The 21,417-nt window shown below is 43.5% G+C and overlaps 1 protein-coding gene across 2 annotated transcripts in view; it reads right to left on the bottom strand.

The window, feature by feature from the left end:
• Positions 1–21,417, bottom strand: part of SZT2 (SZT2 subunit of KICSTOR complex) — a 355,341-nt gene that overhangs the window by 68,602 nt on the left and 265,322 nt on the right. For both annotated transcript variants that reach the window (XM_082264795.1, XM_082264796.1), the window contains exons 58-62: positions 8,848–8,978; positions 8,576–8,758; positions 4,075–4,336; positions 2,306–2,385; positions 2,101–2,223 (exon numbers count right to left, since the gene is read on the bottom strand). In XM_082264795.1, the coding sequence (XP_082120921.1) occupies positions 2,101–2,223; positions 2,306–2,385; positions 4,075–4,336; positions 8,576–8,758; positions 8,848–8,978 (779 nt within the window). The remainder of the gene's footprint in view (positions 1–2,100; positions 2,224–2,305; positions 2,386–4,074; positions 4,337–8,575; positions 8,759–8,847; positions 8,979–21,417) is intronic.

Below are 21,417 nucleotides of genomic sequence, written 5' to 3'. Positions count from 1 at the left end.
TCACACTTGTACCCCCCAGATTGTATGCACGTTGGGACACCATCACATCTCTCCACATGTAGGGAATCTACATAGGATACGGTCATGGGCGTTGCCTTAGTTTTAATATGTATTTACCTCCTTTGAAGCAATAATTAACAGTTGGTCAAATTATTTATAGGTAATTCCTATCCATTTAGGGGTGGTCCTAGCTACATAACACCCCATATATTTATATATAATTACATATAACCTTTCCCTTCCCCTCTCTGATCTAATCCCTCCCCCCTTCCCTTCAAAAAGGTCCAGTTTCATATTTTTATTTTTTTACCCCATTAAATGTGTATCAAGTAATGATTTCTTGGTATCATCATTCGCATAAGTCTATCTGCTATATCTTTTATTATGTATTTATGTGTTACTTTGTAAATATTTACCAGTATTTTAAATTTTTTTGTACATGCCTTGCTCAGTTCTCTCCACGAGCTGGCAGGAAACTGCTGGCCGGCTGGTGTGTGTATATATATATATATATATATATACCACATCATTAGGTGTTGAAATTTGCTTGAGAAGGTATCTGTTGAGGATCTATGAAATCCAGCCTATTTGTTGTGGATCCATGAAATCCCAGCCTATCTTTTGTGGATCTATGAAATCCCAGCCTATTTGTTGTGGATCTATGAAATCCCAGCCTGTCTGTTGTGGATCTATGAAATCCCAGCCTATCTGTTGTGGATCTATGAAATCCCAGCCTATTCATTGTAGATCTATGAAATCCCAGCCTATCTGTTGTAGATCCGTGAAATCCCAGCCTATCTGTTGTGGATCCATGAAATCCCAGCCTATCTGTTGTGGATCCATGAAATCCCAGCCTATCTGTTGTGGATCTATGAAATCCCAGCCTATCTGTTGTAGATCTATGAAATCCCAGCCTATCTGTGGTGGATCCATGAAATCCCAGTCTATCTGTTGTAGATCTATGACATCCCAGCCTATCTGTTGTGGATCCATGAAATCCCAGCCTATCTGTTGTAGATCCATGAAATCCCAACCTATCTGTTGTAGATCCATGAAATCCCAGCCTATCTGTTGTATATCTATGAAATCCATGCCTACCTGTTGTAGATCTATAAAACCCCAGCCTATCTGTTGTAGATCTATGAAATCCCAGCCTATCTGTGGTGGATCCATGAAATCCCAGTCTATCTGTTGTAGATCCATGAAATCCCAGCCTATCTGTTGTAGATCCATGAAATCCCAGCCTATCTGTTGTGGATCCATGAAATCCCAGCCTATCTGTTGTGGATCCATGAAATCCCAGCCTATCTGTTGTGGATCTGTGAAATCCCAGCCTATCTGTTGTGGATCCATGAAATCCCAGCCTATCTGTTGTGGATCTATGAAATCCCAGCCTATCTGTTGTGGATCTATGAAATCCCAGCCTATTTGTTGTGGATCAATGATATCCCAGCCTATCTGTTGTGGATCAATTAAATCCCAGCCTATCTGTTGTAGATCCATGAAATCCAAGCCTATCTGTTGTGGATCCATGAAATCCCAGCCTATCTGTTGTGGATCTATGAAATCCCAGCCTATCTGTTGTGGATCTATGAAATCCCAGCCTATCTGTTGTGGATCTATGAAATCCCAGCCTATCTGTTATAGATTCATGAAATCCCAGCCTATCTGTTGTGGATCTATGAAATCCCAGCCTATCTGTTATAGATCCATGAAATCCCAGCCTATCTGTTTTAGATCTATGAAATCTCAGCCTATCTGCTGTGGATCTATGAAATCCCAGCCTATCTGTTGTGGATCTATGAAATCCCAGCCTATCTGCTGTGGATCTATGAAATCCCAGCCTATCTGTTGTAGATCAATGAAATCCCAGCCTATCTGTTATAGATCCATGAAATCCCAGCCTATCAGTTTTGGATCTATTAAATCTCAGCCTATCTGTTGTGGATCTATGAAATCCCAGCCAATCTGTTGTGGATCTATGAAATCCCAGCCTATCTGTTGTGGATCTATGAAATCCCAGCCTAACTGTTGTGGATCTATGAAATCCCAGCATGCTGTGCTAGCCCATGCTGCTGACCTCCCATGTGACTGGCATACCTTCCCTTCGCTCCTGCTCTGATCGTTCTGAACCTGCACTTGAAATGACGGATCGAACAACAGAGGGGTGGCACAATAATGAACCATCCGGGCAGACTGCTTCAGTGTGTCTAAATCTGCCGCCTGCAGAAGAGAGAAGAAAAAACAAATTAAGTAAAGGGCCATAAAACCGAACTATTTTCCCTGCTGATGAAAAGGAACTTACACTGATCGGCATATTCGACTGCGCTGACCTCTGCTGCCACGTCACAAAGAGGTTCTCAATCTTCAGCTGCTTCTCCACCTCTGCAATACAAATGTGAGTGTTAAAGAAGAACTCAAGGTATGGAAAATGTTCACACTTTACCTATGCATATACTATTTCTGTGGGATCCCTCTAGAGCAGGGGTCTCCAAACTTTCTGAACAAAGGGACACTTTACGTTAATCCAGACTTTAGGGGGGCTGACCTGTGGCCAGTGGGAGTAGAAACAGTCCTAACGTCAGTGGGAGTAAACAATGTATCTTCGGTATTAGGGGAAAGAATAGTGCAACATCGTTGGTATTAGGGGGAGTAGTGCCCCATCATTGGTGTCAGTGGGAGGAATAGTGCCCCCTCATTGGTGTCAGTGGGAGGAATAGTGCCCCGTCATTGGTGTCAGTGGGAGGAATAGTGCCCCATCATTGGTGTCAGTGGGAGGAATAGTGCCCCATCATTGGTGTCAGTGGAAGGAATAGTTCCCCATCATTGGTGTCAGTGGGAGGAATAGTGCCCCATCATTGGTGTCAGTGGGAGGAATAGTGCCCCATCATTGGTGTCAGTGGGAGGAATAGTGCCCCCTCATTGGTGTCAGTGGGAGGAATAGTGCCCCGTCATTGGTGTCAGTGGGAGGAATAGTGCCCCATCATTGGTGTCAGTGGGAGGAATAGTGCCCCATCATTGGTGTCAGTGGAAGGAATAGTGCCCCATCATTGGTGTCAGTGGGAGGAATAGTGCCCCATCATTGGTGTCAGTGGGAGGAATAGTGCCCCATCATTGGTGTCAGTGGGAGGAATAGTGCCCCATCACTGGTGTCAGTGGGAGGAATAGTGCCCCATCATTGCTGTCAATGGAAGAAAGAGTAACCCATCATTGGTGTCAGTGGGAGATACAGTTCCCAATCAATGGCATAAATAGTGCCCCACTGTTGGTATTAGTGGGAGGAAGTGTGGCCTTTCATTGGTGCCAGTGGAAGGAATAGGGCCCCACTGTCTGTGGAAAGAATGGTGCCTTGCTATTGGTGTCAATAGGAGGAAATAATGCCTTGAATTAATGGGAGGAATAGTGCTCCAAGGGCTACATAAAGGCAAGCAAAAGGGCACATCCTGCCCTTGAACCACAGTTTGGGGACCACTGCTCTAGAAGCTGGACGTCACTGTCATAGACACTGCTACTACACCACTACTACCCTGCTACTACAGGGATATTCTATTCCCATGCCAAGCAGCTGCCCTGCCACATTCTGAACACAGGGCGTCTGCTGCTCAGTATGAAAGCCATTCACAGAATGCTTTACATTTTCTCATTAAATGCAAAGTGTTCTCTAATTGGAAAAGGTGGAGTGTGTGATGTCACCGCCCCACCTCTGTACCTTATTCAGTCACAGTAAAGTAATAGACACTACAGTGCTACTTTTATGAGCTCTCCCTAATCCCATGCCATGTAAATTAGGTGGTTGTGTTAAGGCAGTCCATAGCGGGTTGAACAAAAAAAAAAAAATTACTTAATTCCCCCATTCAAACATTCAATGTGGATGGGGGAATCCTTCCCGCTGAGCCTTTGTATTCTGACATTGTTGAGATTTCCCTGCCATCAGCACTGATCGGCAATGATCGATTGGGTAAAATCCAACATGGCGGTTGTACAGAACGTAATCAGTACCCACCCCACCCTACCTATTTAATCCATGTATGCCTAAAATTTGGATCAGGCGGCTGAATTTTTCTTTCTCCTCACCTCTTTTCTCTGTGGTCTTAATATCCAAGAACTGGGCTCCATGGCGGGACACGGTGTCAACCTCGGAGGAAAGATGCATGGGTTTCACAGGCATAACGTCCCGAAGAACCTCATCGAACGGCACAATGTCTGCAGGGTAGTGTAAGGATGGGAGGCCGCGGCCCGATGTTCCCAGGCGAGTCTGTTCCTTGTATGGAGGAGGTGTGGGGCTTCGGATAAGGGCGTCTACCTCCAGGGTGGAATTGAGGAATGGGTTGGGATCCTGATTAAAAATACAAAGAGCATAAATATATAGAACATATATAGATTATTTCATAATCAATTCTTCCAAAAAGTACTGTCCACCAGTGACAAGCTTGGGTGTGTTCAGACTATGATCCAAACCCACGCATGCAAGCCAACCAGGAGGAGGAGGAGGAAGGAAGGAGGAGGAGGAAGGAGGAGGAAGGAAGGAGGAGGAGGAAGGAGGAGGGAGGAGGAGGGAGGAGGAGGAAGGAGGAGGAGGAAGGAGGAAGGAGGAGGAAGGAGGAGGAAGGAAGGAGGAGGAGGAAGGAGGAGGGAGGAGGAGGAAGGAGGAGGAGGAAGGAAGAGGAAGGAGGAGGAAGGAGGAGGAGGAAGGAGGAGGAAGGAGGAGGAGGAGGAAGGAAGAGGAAGGAGGAGGAAGGAGGAGGAAGGAGGAAGGAGGAGGAGGAGGAAGGAGGAAGGAGGAGGAGGAGGAGGAAGGAAGGAGGAGGAAGGAGCAGGGGTGTGCCTCGCCATTTCAGGCTTCTATTGATGCACACAATGTAGGCAGGGAGACAAAACTCTAGATAGTGGGTGGCTTCATAAGATGCTCCAAGAGAAAGGCACCACCCTGAGGGCTAGCCCTACTCTGCAATCACACAAATACACTCCTCTTGTATAGTATTGCATGTGGCTGTGGGGTGGGAAACGCCCCAGCCACAGGTGATTGGTTTGTTCAGGTGACAGCTCCCCCGGTGGGATCGGATCCTAGTCCCAACACACCTGAACTCATTGCTACTGCTCATGGCGACTTTAATGCAATGCTATGGATTCCACTCCTTAAGGCTGGGAAGGGCAGCTCTATCTGACTTACTGCATCTTCTAATGCACATTGTGAGAAGATCATAGCGTGCAGTGAAATGTCAAATAAACCGTTGGTGCAAAATACCTGTCCCCTGCGCTCTGAGTGGTGCAAATCCTCTATCCAGCTTGGCTATAAACTTGCAGATGTCGAAAAACTGAGGCTCTGAGGAAGAGGCGCCGTCTCGAAACGCGTAAGCCTATACAGCCTTGGGGGACGATCGGATCCTGACCACGCTGCTGAGGATTTTATACTTTGTTTGATGTGTTTTTATCAATAACTCGTTTATGAGTATTTTTTAATCTACTTATTTTAATAAACCTGCTCAAAGGATAATGCACTAGGCCAGTGCGCCCTTGTGTTTGTCTGTTGTGCAGTGAAATGTGTAGTGAGTAATTTCAGTACAGCGGAGTAGCCTGTAAAACGGTGCAGGACTGAAGGGAACTAGCTCAAAAGTTGTAATATAATTTAGGAGTTGGGTTGAGATTAAAGGCTTGGATGAGATAAGGGTTAAGTGTAAGGGGTATCCTAGGAGTTAGGTTAAGGTTGGGGCCAAGGATGATTGAAGACACTGTAGGGGAAATTTAATAAAACTAGGGCAGAAGAAATGTGGGGCAGCTGTGTAGAGTAACCAATCAGCATGTTTAGTCAGACTTTGCAATGAAATCTAGAAGCTGATTGGTTGCGGTGAAAAACTGCTCCAGACTCTGTCTACTCCAGTCTTAGTAAATTCCCCTTTTTATATTTAACCACCTTCCGCCCAGGCCTACTGTAATAATATGGCCAGGCGGGAGCACTGATATCCGAGGTGGACATGATGTCCTCCCACTTGCACGCCTTATGCGCTTCCTAGGGATCCAGTGGAAACAGCGGCCCTGGAACCATGTGATTGCTGTGACCAATAACCGTGGTCACATGTCAGTTGTAAACAATGGTTTTCTTTCATAACCATTGGGTACTATTGTAATGATCTCTGTGATTGGTCACAGTGGTCACATGGTACATGGCCAATCACAGTGGACCTGTACCATGTGATAGCGGGGGCCAATCACAGCTATTACAATTGTATACAATGGCACATGAATTGATGTGTTAAAAATGATTGATTATACAGTAATCATCACTGTAATAAGCAATCATAGTGTTAAAAATAATCCTTATCACTTCTCTTACTACAGTGGTGACACTGTACTGCTCTGGTGACCGAATGTAAAAAAACTGTAAAAAAAAAAAAAAAAAAAAAAAGTTTAAAAAAACAAAAAACATTTTTTTTATACATACTATTACCAGTCAGTTTTTCTGATCATTGCCAAACCAGTCATATGGCAATGCTGCACCACTCTGGTGATAGCATGTGAAAAAAAAAATGTATTTATATTCTTAATTTTCCAAAAAATTACAAGTTAAAAAAGCTAAATACCTTGGGAGTATCTACTTTCTTAAAATGGTTCATCTTTGGGGGGGGGGGGGGGGTGCGTACTTTCCTGGCATTTTTACAGCCTCCAGAATTGAGATAGACAGTTAGTACATCAGGACTGATCAATTTGCAAATAAATATCCCATAGCTTGTAACTTTCACACAGACTAAATAATAAACACTGATTTGGGTTATTTTCACCAAAGAAATGTAGCAAAATACATTTTGGCCTAAATCTACGAAGAAAGATGATTTATGTGCAAACTTTTATAACAGAAACTTTTTTCTAAATTTTCTGTATTTTTCATTTATTTAATTATTTAATATAAATTTTATTGTATTTTCCATTTATATACCGAAAACAAAAAAAAAACTGTCGCGATTAAACACCAGCAAAAGATAGCTCTGTTTAACCACTTAAGCCCCGGAAGATTTTACCCCCTTCCTGACCAGGGCCTATTTTGCGATTCGGCACTGCGTGACTTTAACGGACAATTGCGCGGTCGTGCGATGCTGTACCTAAACGAATTTGACGTCCTTTTTTCCCCACAGAGCTTTCTTTTGGTGGTATTTGATCACCTGTGTGATTTTTTGATCATGAGCTATAAACAAAAAAAGAGCGTAAATTTTGCAAAAATAACAATATTTTTCAAAATTTTTTTATATGAAATTCCCCAAAAAAAATTTTAAAATCAAAATTTTTTAACATTTTCGGCCAATTTGTTTTCTGCTACATATGTTTGATAAAAAAAACAAATCGCAAAAAGCATATTTTGATTGGTTTGCCCAAAAGTTATTGCGTTTACTAACTAAGGGAAAGATTTTTTGTCATTTTTGTTGTTTTTTTTTTTTAACAAGTAATGGCGGCGATCTGCGATTTTTTTTTTGCGGGACTGCGACATTGCGGCGGACAGATCGGACCCTTGACTGACATTTTTTAAACTTTTGGGGTTACCAGTGACATTACTGCAGTAATCAGTGCTATACATATGCACTGTTACTGTAAAAATGACACTGGCAGTGAAGGAGTTAACTTTATTGGAGAGGGAGGGGTTAAGTGTGTCCCTAGGGGCGTGTCTCTAACTGTGATTGGCTGTGGCTACTAATGTAAGAACAGAGATCAACGGTCCTACATAGCAGAACTGTTTGATCTCCATTCTTAAGCCCCGTACACACGCACCGATTGTCAGCAGAACTGTCGGCCGTCTTTTGTCCAGTGCTGTCAGAAGTGATGTCATGTGATGGTTGACTTTCCGTGTGTTTTTTCTTCTCTGAGCATGCCCAGTCTTGCTCATCTGGCTTTTGTCGGCCGAAATCTGTACTGACTGACGAACAATCGGCCGTTCTGGTGTTGGCCAACAAAAATTTTATAGCATGCACACCAGATTTTGTTCGGCCGAAAAGTCGCAGTCGGTTGTCGGAAGCATCATACTAACAAGCCGACAATCGGCCGATCGGACGTTGGCTGAATCTTTACGATCGACAATCGCTACGTGTGTACGGGCCTTTATACAGGGAAGAATGACAGGCGGCTTTGTTTACATTAGCCGCCTGCCTTTCTTCCGGTGTAACGGAAGATCGCGAGTGATGGGTGGACATCGGGTCCGCCGGGCACACGCGCGGGGAGGGGGCCTTGACCGCGCGGGAGCCCGCCTCTGGCGGCGCGCGCTCGCTCCCTAGACCCTCACAGGCTAGCGACGTAGCCCTACGTCGCTTTGCCTGTGAGGGGCTGACTGCCGACCTAAATCATCGTGCGGCGGTTGCCAAGCGGTTAAAAAATAAAATTATCTAAAATTAATTTGGGTACAGTGTTGCATGACTGAGTATTTGTCATTCAAAGTGTGACAGCGCTGAAAGTTGAAAATTGCCCTGGACTGGAAGAAGGTGAAAGTGTCCAGTATTGAAATGGTTTAACATGTTTAAAAAAAAAAAAGAATATTCCAAGAAGGATTATGATTTTGGATGGTTACTCTTATATTGGTTTTTCCATTATCTATTACCTGTTTATTGTCCTCGTTCATCGGAGTGTCAGTAAAGCAGTAATGATGGAACAGCCCCATCTTCTGATTCAGGAGACAGTGCACAACGTGTGCCCGCGAATTCTGCCATTGGATCAAACGCACCAGCGAGCGACTCAGAGACGCCCCCAAGTCTGGAGACCAGTTGTAGGTGTAAAGGGTGAGCTGAGGAGACCGGAAACACCAGGATTAGATGTGTAGGCTAATCCCTAATGAAGGCTGATCCCTATCATAATGTGAAATGTTACACTCACCTTCTTGTCTTGTATTTCAATTAACAGGAATCTCTGTCGGGGGACCAAACCACGGACTGATGTGGATAAATCCAGCGGTCTCTCTGCTGAACCAAGCTCCATGGCTTCAAACCGCTGGAAACCTTTTTGAGCTGTAAGCACAGTAAGAGTAAGTAAGAGGTGCAATGAGGGAAGATGGAAAAAATTCCCTATCATACGATTAACAGTATCCTCATAGTTTACGTTGGACGTTATGGCATGGACCAGGATCTTGCTGCATATACGGTAACTCACAAAAGTCAGTACACCCTTCACATTTTTGTAAATATTTAATTATATCTTTTCATGTGACAACACTGAAGAAATGACACTTTGCTACAATGTAAAGTAGTGAGTGTACAGCTTGTATAACAGTGTAAATTTGCTGTCCCCTCAAAATAACTCAACACACAGCCATTAATGTCTAAACCGCTGGCAACAAAAGTGAGTACACACCTAAGTGAAAAATGTCCAAAATTGGGTCCAAAGTGTCAATATTTTGTGTGGCCACCATTATTTTCCAGCACTGTCCTCTTCCACTCTTCCATGACGACATCATGTTGCTGGTGGATGTTAGAGACCTTGCACTCCTCCACTTTCCGTTCGAGGATGCCGTGCAGATGCTCAATAGGGTTTAGGTCTGGATACATGCTTGGCCAGTCCATCACCTTTACCCTCAGCTTCTTTAGCAAGGCAGTGGTCTTCTTGGAGGTGTGTTTGGGGTCATTATCATGTTGGAATACTGCCCTGCAGCCCAGTCTCCAAATGGAGGGGATGATGCTCTGCTTCAGTATGTCACAGTATATGTTGGCATTCATGGTTCCCTCAATGAACTGTAGCTCCCCAGACCTAAACCCTAAACCTTAACCCTATTGAGCATCTGTGGGGCATCCTCAAACGGAAGGTGGAGGAGCGCAAGGACTCTAACATCCACCAGCTCTGTGATGTCATCATGGAGGAGTGGAAGAGGACTCCAGTGGCAACCTGTGAAGCTCTGGTGAACTCCATGCCCAAAAGGGTTAAGGCAGTGCTGGAAAATAATGGTGGCCACACAAAATATTAACACTTTGGGGCCAGAGTGGCCATTTTACCTTAGAGGTGTACTCACTTATGTCGCCAGCGGTTTAGACATTAATGGCTGTGTGTTGAGTTATTTTGAGAGGACAGTAAATTTACACTGTTATACAAGCTGTACTCTCACTACTTTACATTGTAGCAAAGTGTCATTTCTTCAGTGTTGTCACATGAAAAGATAGAATAAAATATTTACAAAAATGTGAGGGGTGTACTTACTTTTGTGAGATACTGTATCTATTTTGGGTATAAAAGCTCACATATGATCTGATCTTGGCAATCAATTTGGTGTATCAAGATCTTTGGATACAACTTATAAGACTTATTGAAGCCTTATAAAGGGGTCAGTGTCCCAGGACCCTCTTTTATATCTCCTGCAGTCTCCCCCTGGAGTCTCTGGTTCACTTTTTATCCAGTTGGATGTTTTGTAAAACATATACACCCCCTTATATCTCCTGATAAAGCAGATTTAGGATCGGCATCGCTCTCACAAAAAAAAAAAAGAACGATTTCTAATCCTCATGCTGATAGCATTACTAAAAATATAGGAAAGTATATCATATTTATTTGTTTTAATTTTTTGTTTTTACATTTCTTCAGTTAGACCCGGTTCACACTACTCCGACTTGGGACGAAACTTGTGCGACCTCAAGTCGCTTGTCATTACAAATTCAATGTAAATGAATGAGAGCCGTCTTAATATGCACTACTGAAGTCGCTCTGACTTCAGAAAAGGATCCTGTACTACTTCAAGGCGACCTCAATCCGACTTGTGCCAATAGACTTCAATGGGAGTCGCCTCTAAGTCAGATCCTTATCTATTTTCAAGCGACTGTGATCAGACTTTCCAGGAAGAAGAAAAAGATTACCCAGGCATTCCCCACAGACAAAGTCGCCTATCATTTAGTCGCTAAAAAGTCGCTCCTTCATGGGGCGACTTTCTTGTCGCGGTAGTGTGAACCGGCTCTTACTTTCTGGTTTGTGACCTAGGCCAAAATGATGTCATACATCCCAGGAGTCTTCAGCGGAGGAGGAGGGGGTTTTCTCAGCTAAGCACACCCTTCTGCCGCATGTCGGATCTAAGGGCAGACGGATTACAGGAAGTAAATGCTCCATGAATCATCTTGCCCTTTCTCAAGATGGCCACAGCCAGAAATGCTAGGGAGGTGCTTTTCAAAGTGATTTCTCAGCAAAATAAAGTAAAGGAAGGGGGAGTTTGCTTTGAATATTAAAAATAAATTGGTATTTGGTTTTTGATTTGTGCTGCTCAGACGCAGTGTAGTTCCGCTTTAAGTGTTAGGCCTTGTTCACATAGGCTTGGTACAGCGTACGCTGTGTGAGGGCTGTGTTTGCCCATACAGGGGTGCAGATGTGTTCCATGTATCCCCATGCAGGCAGTCCTAGCCATGTCGATTGGGATGCAGCAGCTGCACGGACACAGATGCTGCTCCCAATTTTACAGCTGTGTAAGTGCGCCGCCCCGAACGCACAGTGCATGCTGTAGTATGCCCGTAAGAATGAGGCCTTCTCACCTCACTGCAGAAAGCCGCTTCAACTGAATGGAAATAGCAATTTTCATATCCGATTTAAATGATATCATAGCTTGCTAGTGGTGAGTGCCTGAGGTAAAGAACTAAACTCCACTATAATTTGCTTTTTAGGGCCCCCCAGGTGGGTTATGCCATAATGTGCTAGTATGCACAGCATATTAGTACATTATGGCAGACTTACCTGTCAATTGGTGCCTTCCATTGCTGCGGTGGGATCGATCAGGTGGGCCCCATGGGGCTTCCATCATCGCCCGGTCTTCCTTTCCGGGTCCTGTGCCTTCAGTCGTTTGATAGGCCGGGCCACAATGATGTCACTCCTGCGCATGCGCACTGGAGTCACATTGCAGTGGCACGGGTCGGCGCTGTGAATGTTCGCTGGGCTGCGCATGCAGAATGACGCTTTTATGGCAGAAGAGACCAACAGGGTCTCTTCTGTCATAAATACCCTGCATGATAGACATTTTTAAAACAATTACCTTCACTTCCACTAAGAGTAAAAATATATTGGATCATTTTATACATACAATTGCATGGACCTTTATCTTTTTTTTTGTGATTTTAAAGTGGTTCTGAAGGTACAAGTTTTTTTTCTTTAATACATTCTATGTATTAAGGTAAAAAAACCTTCTTCAAGCAGCTTCACCCCCCCCCCCCATTATACTTACCTGAGCCCAATCTTGATCCAGCAGTGTGCACGAGAGCAGAGGGTCTCTCAGCTCTCTCCCTCCTCATTGGACAGAAAGGCAGCAGCTGGAGCCACTGGCTCCCGCTGCTGTAAATCACAGCCAGTGAGGATGCAGTGGGGGACAGGGCCGAGCTGCACTCTGTATGCCAATGGACACACACAGCTGGCTCAGGAGCAAGCGCGCATGAGCAGCCCCCATATCAGCTTGCTATGGGGACACTAGGTGGAGGGGAGGAGTCAGGAGCTCCGGTGGGGGAAGGCGAGAAAAGCTGAATCTGGGCTGCTCTGTGCAAAAATATGACACTGAGAAGGTAATTATGACAGGTTTGTTATTTTTTTCTTTGGTGCTATGTTTAAAATCGATTTAGGATTTACAAGTTAATAAAAAAATATTTTTTGCTAGGTTATAGTCCATGAAAATTATTTATAATTCTTATTATTCGTTTATTATTATATTATTTATACTTTTTTATTAATTATATACTGTATACCTAATACTTTGGCATCTAAAATAACATACATGAATGAATCTATGGAACATAATAGTTTGGTGGGGATGTGGTGCCTAGATAAACCACCAGCCCACTATTTTTTCTATCGTATTCTAGAGAACAGGAGGAGTGGGGATTCACAACCCCTCAAAGGTCAGCTGGAACAAACTACAGCATAGAGCGTTCAAAGCTTTACTCCCCAAGAGGTATAAGAGGTCAGCGCATATCTTAGCCGCTTATTTCACTCCTAGGTGGACCAACACGGTGTGCAGCACGAAAGGTTTCACCTCTATCCCGCAAGTGTTCCAATATGGAAGAAGATATGAATACGGAATGTGGTAGAATATGGAAGCTGGTAGAATGTGTAAGGTGGTAGAATATAGAAGATAGCAGAATATGAAAGGTAATAGAATATAGAGGAAGGTAGAATTTGTAAGGTAATAGAATATAGAGGAAGGTAGAATATGGAAGGTGGTAGAATATGGAAGAAGGCAGAATATGGAAGAAGGCAGAATATGGAAGGTGGTAGAAAATGAAATGTGGTAGAATATGGAAGATGGTAGAATATGGAAGGTGGTAGACTATAGAAGGTAGAATATGAAAGGTAATAGAATATGGAAGGAGGTAGAATATGGAAGGTGGTAGAATATGGAAGGTGGTAGAATATAGAAGGTGGTAGAACATGGAAGAAGGTAGAATATGAAAGAAGGCAGAATATAGAAGGTGGTAGGATATGGAAACAGGTAAAACATATAAGAAGGTAGAATATGGAAGGTGGTAGAATATGGAAGGTGGTAGAATATGGAAGGTGGTAGAAAATGAAAAGTGGTAGAATATGGAAGGTGGTAGAATATGGAAGGTGGTAGAATATGGAATGTAGTAGAATATGGAATGTGGTAGAACATGGAAACAGGTAGAACATGGAAACAGGTAGAACATGGAAACAGGTAGAACATGGAAACAGGTAGAACATGGAAACAGGTAGAACATGGAAGAAGGTAGAATATGAAAGAAGGTAGAATATAGAAGGTGGTAGGATATGGAAACAGGTAAAACATATAAGAAGGCAGAATATGGAAGGAGGCACATCATGGAAGAAGATAGAATATGGAAGAACTACCTCCTTCCATATTCTATCTTCTTCCATGTTTTCCCTATTTCCATATTCTACCACCTTCTATATTCTACCTTCTTTCATATTCTACCTGTTTTCATATTCTACAACCTTCTATAGTGTAACTTCTTTCATATTCTACCTTCTTCCATGTTCTACCTGTTTCCATGTTCTACCATATAGAATATAGAAGGTGGTAGAATATGGAAACAGGTAAAACATGGAAGAAGGTAGAATATGGAAGATAGTAGAAATATGGAAGATGGTAGAATATGGAAGATGGTAGAATATGGAAGATGGTAGAATATGGAAGATGGTAGAATATGGAAGGTGGTAGAATATGGAAGATGGTAGAATATGGAAGAAGGTAGAAAATGAAATGTGGTAGAATATGGAAGGTGGTAGAATATGGAAGAAGGTAGAACATGGAAGAAGGTAGAAATATGGAAGAAGGTAGAAATATGGAAGAAGGTAGAAATATGTAAGAAGGTAAAACATGGAAACAGGTAGAATATGGAAGAAGGTAGAATATGGAAGATGGTAGAATATGGAAGATGGTAGAATATGGAAGGTGGTAGAATATGGAAGGTGGTAGAAATATGGAAGGTGGTAGAACATGGAAACAGGTAAAACATGGAAGAAGATAGAATATGAAAGAAGGTACACTATAGAAGGTGGTAGAATATGGAAGAAGATAGAATATGAAAGAAGGTAGAATATAGAAGGTGGTAGGATATGGAAACAGGTAAAACATATAAGAAGGCCGAATATGGAAGGAGGCACATCATGGAAGAAGATAGAATATGGAAGAACTACCTCCTTCCATATTCTATCTTCTTCCATGTTTTACCTGTTTCCATATTCTACCACCTTCTATATTCTACCTTCTTCCATATTCTATCTTCTTCCATATTCTACCACCTTCTATAGTGTACCTTCTTTCATATTCTATCTTCTTCCATGTTTTACCTGTTTCCATATTCTACCACCTTCTATATTCTACCTTCTTTCATATTCTACCTTCTTCCATGTTCTACCTGTTTCCATGTTCTACCATATAGAATATAGAAGGTGGTAGAATATGGAAACAGGTAAAACATGGAAGAAGGTAGAATATGAAAGAAGGTAGAATATGGAAACAGGTAAAACATGGCCGAAGGTAGAACATGGAAGCAGGTAGAACATGGAAGCAGGTAAAACATGGAAGCAGGTAAAACATGGAAGAAGGTAGAACATGGAAGAAGGTAGAACATGGAAGAAGGTAGAACATGGAAGAAGGTAGAACATGGAAGAAGGCAGAACATGGAAGAAGGCAGAACATGGAAGAAGGCAGAACATGGAAGAAGGTAGAACATGGAAGAAGGTAGAACATGGAAGAAGGTAGAACATGGAAGAAGGCAGAACATGGAAGAAGGTAGAACATGGAAGAAGGCAGAACATGGAAGAAGGTAGAACATGGAAGAAGGCAGAACATGGAAGAAGGTAGAACATGGAAGAAGGTAGAACATGGAAGAAGGTAGAACATGGAAGAAGGTAGAACATGGAAGAAGGTAGAATATAGAAGGTGGTAGGATATGGAAACAGGTAAAACATGGAAGAAGATAGAACATGAAAGAAAGTAGGACATTTCCTTATACACACTCACCTCTGTGTATTACACCCCACAACAATCACATAACCTCTGTGCACCACACCCCACACCGACACCCTTGTGTTCACAGCCAGCAGACTACAATAAACTTACACTTCTTCACCTGGCTGCCCTGATCATCATTTTTATCATACCCATCCTTCTCCACCTTCTCCTCCTTATCATCATCATCTTCAAATGTGCACGCTGATAGAAAAGAAGGATTCTCAGAAGGTCATGATCTCAGTTAAAGATAAGAGAACGCCACAAGGTTTTATTAATCCAGCAATCTTTTGTTTTTGAATGCAAATGTTCTTATGGAGATGCCAACACTTTGTTGGGCCATGGGTTATCATAGAGCTGCCTGTATGTAGAATGGACCCCTTATACTCATTTGGGATACCAGCGTAGGATCACTAGCTTGTTTCTTTATCATCTAAAGCAGCCTTCCTCAAACTTTTCAACACAGAGGAACCCTGCTTCCTCAGGGAACCTCTGCTAAACATTACTATATCTAGTGTGATGATTAGTGGGAAGAATGCTCCTTACACTTGTGATCATCAGTGTGGTGTCAGTGGGAATTTCTCTGAGAGGCAGAAATTGATCATTGCTCAGGGAACACCTAGCAACCTCTGGGGGAAACATAAGATTCCATGAAACCATCTCTGCCAATCCCTCCAATGGCTTCCACTCACCCAACAAAAAAAATTCAATAAACTATCATCACCAACCTGGCTAAAAATATCAACCAAACCATCCTTTTCGCACCTCCTAAGGCCTCCTGCTACCCACCTTCCATATTACCTCTTCCCATGCTTGCCTCCAGAACTTCTCTACAGCCTCTCCCATCCCTTGGAACTCCCTTCTACAGTCTGTCCAGCTATCGCCTACTCTCTCCATTTTGAGGCTATCCCCAAAAACTCATCTCTTCCGGAAAGCCTATCCTGCTTCCACCTAACAACTCAACTTTTACTTTCTTCATCAGTTTATCCCCTCACAGGTAATTACCTAGTTGTTTAACTTGCCCCTCACTTTTAAATTGAAAGCTCTGACAAGCAGGGCCCTCCTAACCTTCTTATCTTGAATAGTATTGTAAATGTACCGTCTCCCTTTAAAGTGTAAAGTGCTGTGTAGACTGTTGGCGCTATATAAGCCCTGCATGAAAAAAATAATCTCAGGCCTGTGCTCCAAAACTGGAGCCAGTGTTTAAACTGTGATACTAACCCTACCAAGGAATGGCAGCATGTCTGAATACAGTGCAGGAAAGGCACATGGAATGCACCTTTTCCATACTGTGTTCTGGTGTGAACTGGCCCTAAGAGAGAAATTCTCCTTGCATTAGAGCAGGGGTGTCCAACCCGTGGCTCAAGAGAGTTCAGCATGCGGCCCGGAGGGACGCTGTGCAAGCATAGAAGCCATGGCGGCCAAAAATGAGAAGCCAGGCACAGACAAGTCTGAAGGGATGTCGGTACAGTCATTCACAGACAGTAGTAAAAATCAAGGATTTTACAAACTGTCAGTGAATTTACTGACAGTTGGCAACCCCCGGCACATATATAGTTGAAATTCAATCCCCTTATCTATTATTACTAATAAATCTATCATTCCACATCGCAAAAGAAAACAAAACCTAAAAAATGAAAAGATGCAGATGAAGGAAAATGACTACTCAATAATAGGTACATTATCTAAACAACAATAATTCGTGAAGCGCAGCTCAAATGCTTACTCAAATATCTATAAAATGCAATATAGATTATAAAAAAAAATCAAATGTGTAAATCAACTAAATAAAATATGAAATATGTGTAATAATTCAAAATATATAACAAATAAAGGGTGTGTTTGTAGCACAAGATAGTAAATGGAGGTACCGCATCCCTAATCTGTATATAATCTATACTGGGAAAGATATGGGACTGGTCTGATGTTCATCATTGGACGCATTCATCCTTATCATTCATTTACAGCCTTATGTTTTATGTATTTGCTTTTTTTGCATTTGTATATGTCAAAATATATATATATGTTGTATCTATGTCACACTGTTGGTCTTTGGTTTTAAAGATGTTATGTCAATAAACTTTTCTAGTTTTTAATTATGTCTTTATTATTTTGAATTATCTGGTACCTTAAAAGTCCCACCAGCCCTCCCATTTCTCTTCCTATTTTCCTTTATCTTACAGCTCTCTGTCTCACCTTTCCCCATTCTTGTCCCTTCCAGTTCCCCTTCCCAGTTCTTTTTCTTTTACTTTCCCCACCTTGCTTTTCCCATCCCTCTCCTTTCCCCTGCTTCCTTTCTCCCATCTTTTTCTCTCCCTTTCCTTACCTTTTTTTTCTTCCTCTCCTTTTTTTCTTTGTATCCCAGCACTTACCTGCACACCTCAGGTTTAGTTGTTGGTCTCACTCTTTGGAAAATATATAACAAATATCAGCAATAAAGTTTGGATAGTAATCCGGTCACCACTGTGACAATGTGAACTAAATAATATTAGGATGTGCTTTGCGTCTCCACCACCCGTGCAAATCGCCCGCTCACCTCGCGGCTTTCACCCCTGCATTACCAGAAAGGTCATAACACACTTTGTTCCCTTCAGGGATAGGGACTCCAAATATCACATGGTATATCTTCATTCTCACCCACATATATAGAGACACAAATCCTCAGATGCAACCGGTGTACATATGGAAGCAAACAGAAAGCACCTAGTGTTCTCTTTTACAAGATTTAATATATAAAAAAAAACAGGGGGTGGAGCTTAAGGTGTGACGTCATCACGCGGCCATCTTGGATTTTGACTGAACGCTGGGAGCTGTCAATCCATCAATCCATGCGGTTTTGAGTCAGCACTGCCTGCAGTGCTCTATTTGCAAGTGCATTACCCCTATTTTTTTATATAATAAAGTTGAGCTCCAGTCTCTCAAGTGAAAATTAAAAGTCAGCAGCTATAGCTACAAAAAAGTGTAGCTGCTGACTTTTAATAAACAACCACTCACCTGTCCCACAGTCCAGCGATGTGCTCACCCCAGTCCTGTTCTTCCTGTGTCCTCCCACACCGGCATCGCTACTATGGACACCCAGCTGTGACAGCTTTTGGCTTCACAGCCGTTTGCCCACTGCGCATGTGCGAGGGGTGCTGTGCTCTGTGACTGGTCCTTTGGGTCCCCGAAGTCTTCTGGGACCTGTCATGTGTCCCTGAAGGCTTTGGGAGTCAAAGGCTGGGAGTGAAACCAATTGATGAAGGCAGGCCAACATCCCAATGTGCATAACAAAGAAAAAAAAAAGGAAATACCTCCTGGTGGGACTTTAGGGGCCTAAAAATATTATTTGTAAATTTTAATTTGCAAAAAAACAAAGTAGATACACATTTTCCATGTATTATTTATTTAATTTGCACATCTGATTGTTTTTTATGATCTATATTGCATTTTATAAAAATGTAAGTAATCATTATTTGAGTTGCGCTGCACTAATTATTATTTACATCCAGGGCCGGTGCTAGACTATTTTACCCCCTAGGCAAGACCAGCTACTTGCGCCCCCCCCCCCCCCAAAAAAAAAGGGAAGGGGTTAAAAACTCCTCTAAGTCATACCCAGTAACCCTGATCTGATGCTGTCATACCCAGTGACCCCCATATTCCTCCATGTCACACCCGGGGACCCTAATGTCCCTCCATGTCACACCCAGGGACTTTGATGTTTTTCCATGTCACACCCTGGGACCCCAATATTCCTTCATGTCATGCTATCATACCCACTGACCCTGATGTTCCTCCATGTCACACCCAGGGACCCCCGTGTTCCTCAATGTCATGCTATCATACCTAGTGACCCCAATGTTTCTCTATGTCAGACCCTGATGTTTTTCCATGTCACACTTGGGGACCCTGATGTTCCTCCATGTCATACCTGGGGACCCCGATGTTCCTCCGTGTCACACTTGGGGACCCCAATCCCCCATGGCACACCCAGGGACCCCAATTCCTCATGGCACACCTGGTGACCCCCGAACCCCTGTTACACCCGGTGACCCCTATTCCCCGTGTCACACCTGGTGACTCCGATTCCCCATGGCACACCTGGTGACCCCGATTCCCTTTCATACCAGGGATGCTCCATGTAACACCCAGGGGCCTGTTCTGGGGACACTCACTGGACGGTATGAAGAGAGTGGCCCGCACTCTGCCCTCCCTCACTGTGATCCTGCTGATTCCTTCTCCCAGGACGCTCCTCTCCTGGACCACAGTGCTCACCACAGCTCCAACCGACTCCTGGTGGTGGGAAAAGCAGCAGTCAGAGAGCTCCGCATGTCCTTCATCATCAACCTCCTCAGACCATTCCAGTGCCTCGTCACTTCTGCCCCAGTAAAGGTTCCGCCCTACAGTGCCGAGCTCTGGCTCAGGTTCAGCTTTCCTCTGCTCCCTGCTTAATACCGACCCAGGGAAATGAACGGCTGCCTACCAACTCAGTGCAGAGAGTCTCTTCCTGCCTGGGGTTAAGGCCGCTCAGCTCCAGCCAAAGAGGATCATCATGCAGGCAGCACTCTGGTGGGCTCCCTTCCTGCCTCTTGGGGCTCCTCCAGCAGTGGTGGAAAGCCAGGACCTGTAGTTCCGCCACTGCCCAAGACACCTGGCATCTTTCTCTGTCCCTTCTTCCTCCTCCACCACCACCCCTCAGCTCACAACAATCATTCATGGTGGAGAGAGAGTGCCGACTCGTGGCTGCGCCCCTAGGTGGCAATGCGCCCTAGGCGGCTGCCTAGTTTGCCTAGTGGAAGCACCGGCCCTGTTTACATCATGACTACTGAGTGTTGTGAAATCACTTATTAAAATGTTAGCTGGCAACTCCAGTGTTGTCTTGTGCACCACTATTCCTATTTTCTTGTGTTTTATTTTGTTTTTGGTTGCGCTAATTGGTTTTAGGGTTCTTAGGTACATTATCTATATCAGTGTTCCTTAACTTGTGATCTGCCAGACTTTTTCTGCTCATCAGCCCCCCTGAGACTGCATTCACACTTCAGCGTTTTGAATTGCGGGCAGATTTGCCGCAATTCTGCCCTCGATTTCAAAGGGGCGATGTGTAAATGACAAATCGTGGGACGCACATTTGAAATCCTATTTACTTGAATGCCACCCTAAAATCACAGTGCGGTTCTGCTACAATTGTTGCACGATAAATCGTGGGACGCACATTTGAAATCTTTTTCACTTGAATGCCAGCCACCCTAAAATCGCAGTGCGGTTCTGCTGCGATTGTTGCGCAATAAATCGCGGGACGCACATTTGAAATCCTATTCACTTGAACGCCACCGTAAAATCGCAGTGCGATTCTGCCGCAATTGTTGCACAATAAATCGCAGGACGCACATTTGAAATCCTATTCATTTGAATGCCACTCTAAAATCGCAGTGTGGTTCTGATGCAATTGTTGCGTGATAAATCATGCTGCGATCACGGCAACCTGCATCGTGTGAATGCTGCTACTGATGACGTCATTGTTGATGACGAAACGCGTAGAGCGTAGGTACGTCAGTTCCGTCCTAGTGAACCTGTGAGACGCATATCCGGTTGTTGAGGCGCACGGCGTCCCGGAAACACCGCTAAACGAGGGGTTTGCGGTCCCTACTCTCCTACGGTCACTGTGCATTTGTTTTTAAATGTGAGTACTTTTTTTTATGTAAATAAACTCTATAGTGTTAAACGGTACATCACTATATAGAGTTTTTTTCCTTATACCATCGGACATCTGTGTATACCACCTATGGAGGGATTGCCTGTATGATGAGATATCGTTTGTAATCACACCTATGGGAAAGTGGAATTAGAAGTAACCCCAAAAGGAGTGGAGATTGAAACCTGTTTGGCTGAGTGATTCACCCTAAGGTTCTACACGCTGGTTACCCCTGTAGGGGTGCCACCCTCTGGTGAGTGCGGGAATTATTGAGAGGGGAGCGCTGATTTCCTCACCCAGCATCCACGTTTTGGAGCCACTTCTGGGACCCACTCTT

Source organism: Pelophylax lessonae, assembly GCF_965119305.1.
Source record: "Pelophylax lessonae genome assembly, chromosome: 8".
Classification (NCBI taxonomy): Eukaryota; Metazoa; Chordata; class Amphibia; order Anura; family Ranidae; genus Pelophylax; species Pelophylax lessonae.
Note: the sequence above shows the minus strand (reverse complement) of the source record. Positions and strands in the feature narration are given on the sequence as shown.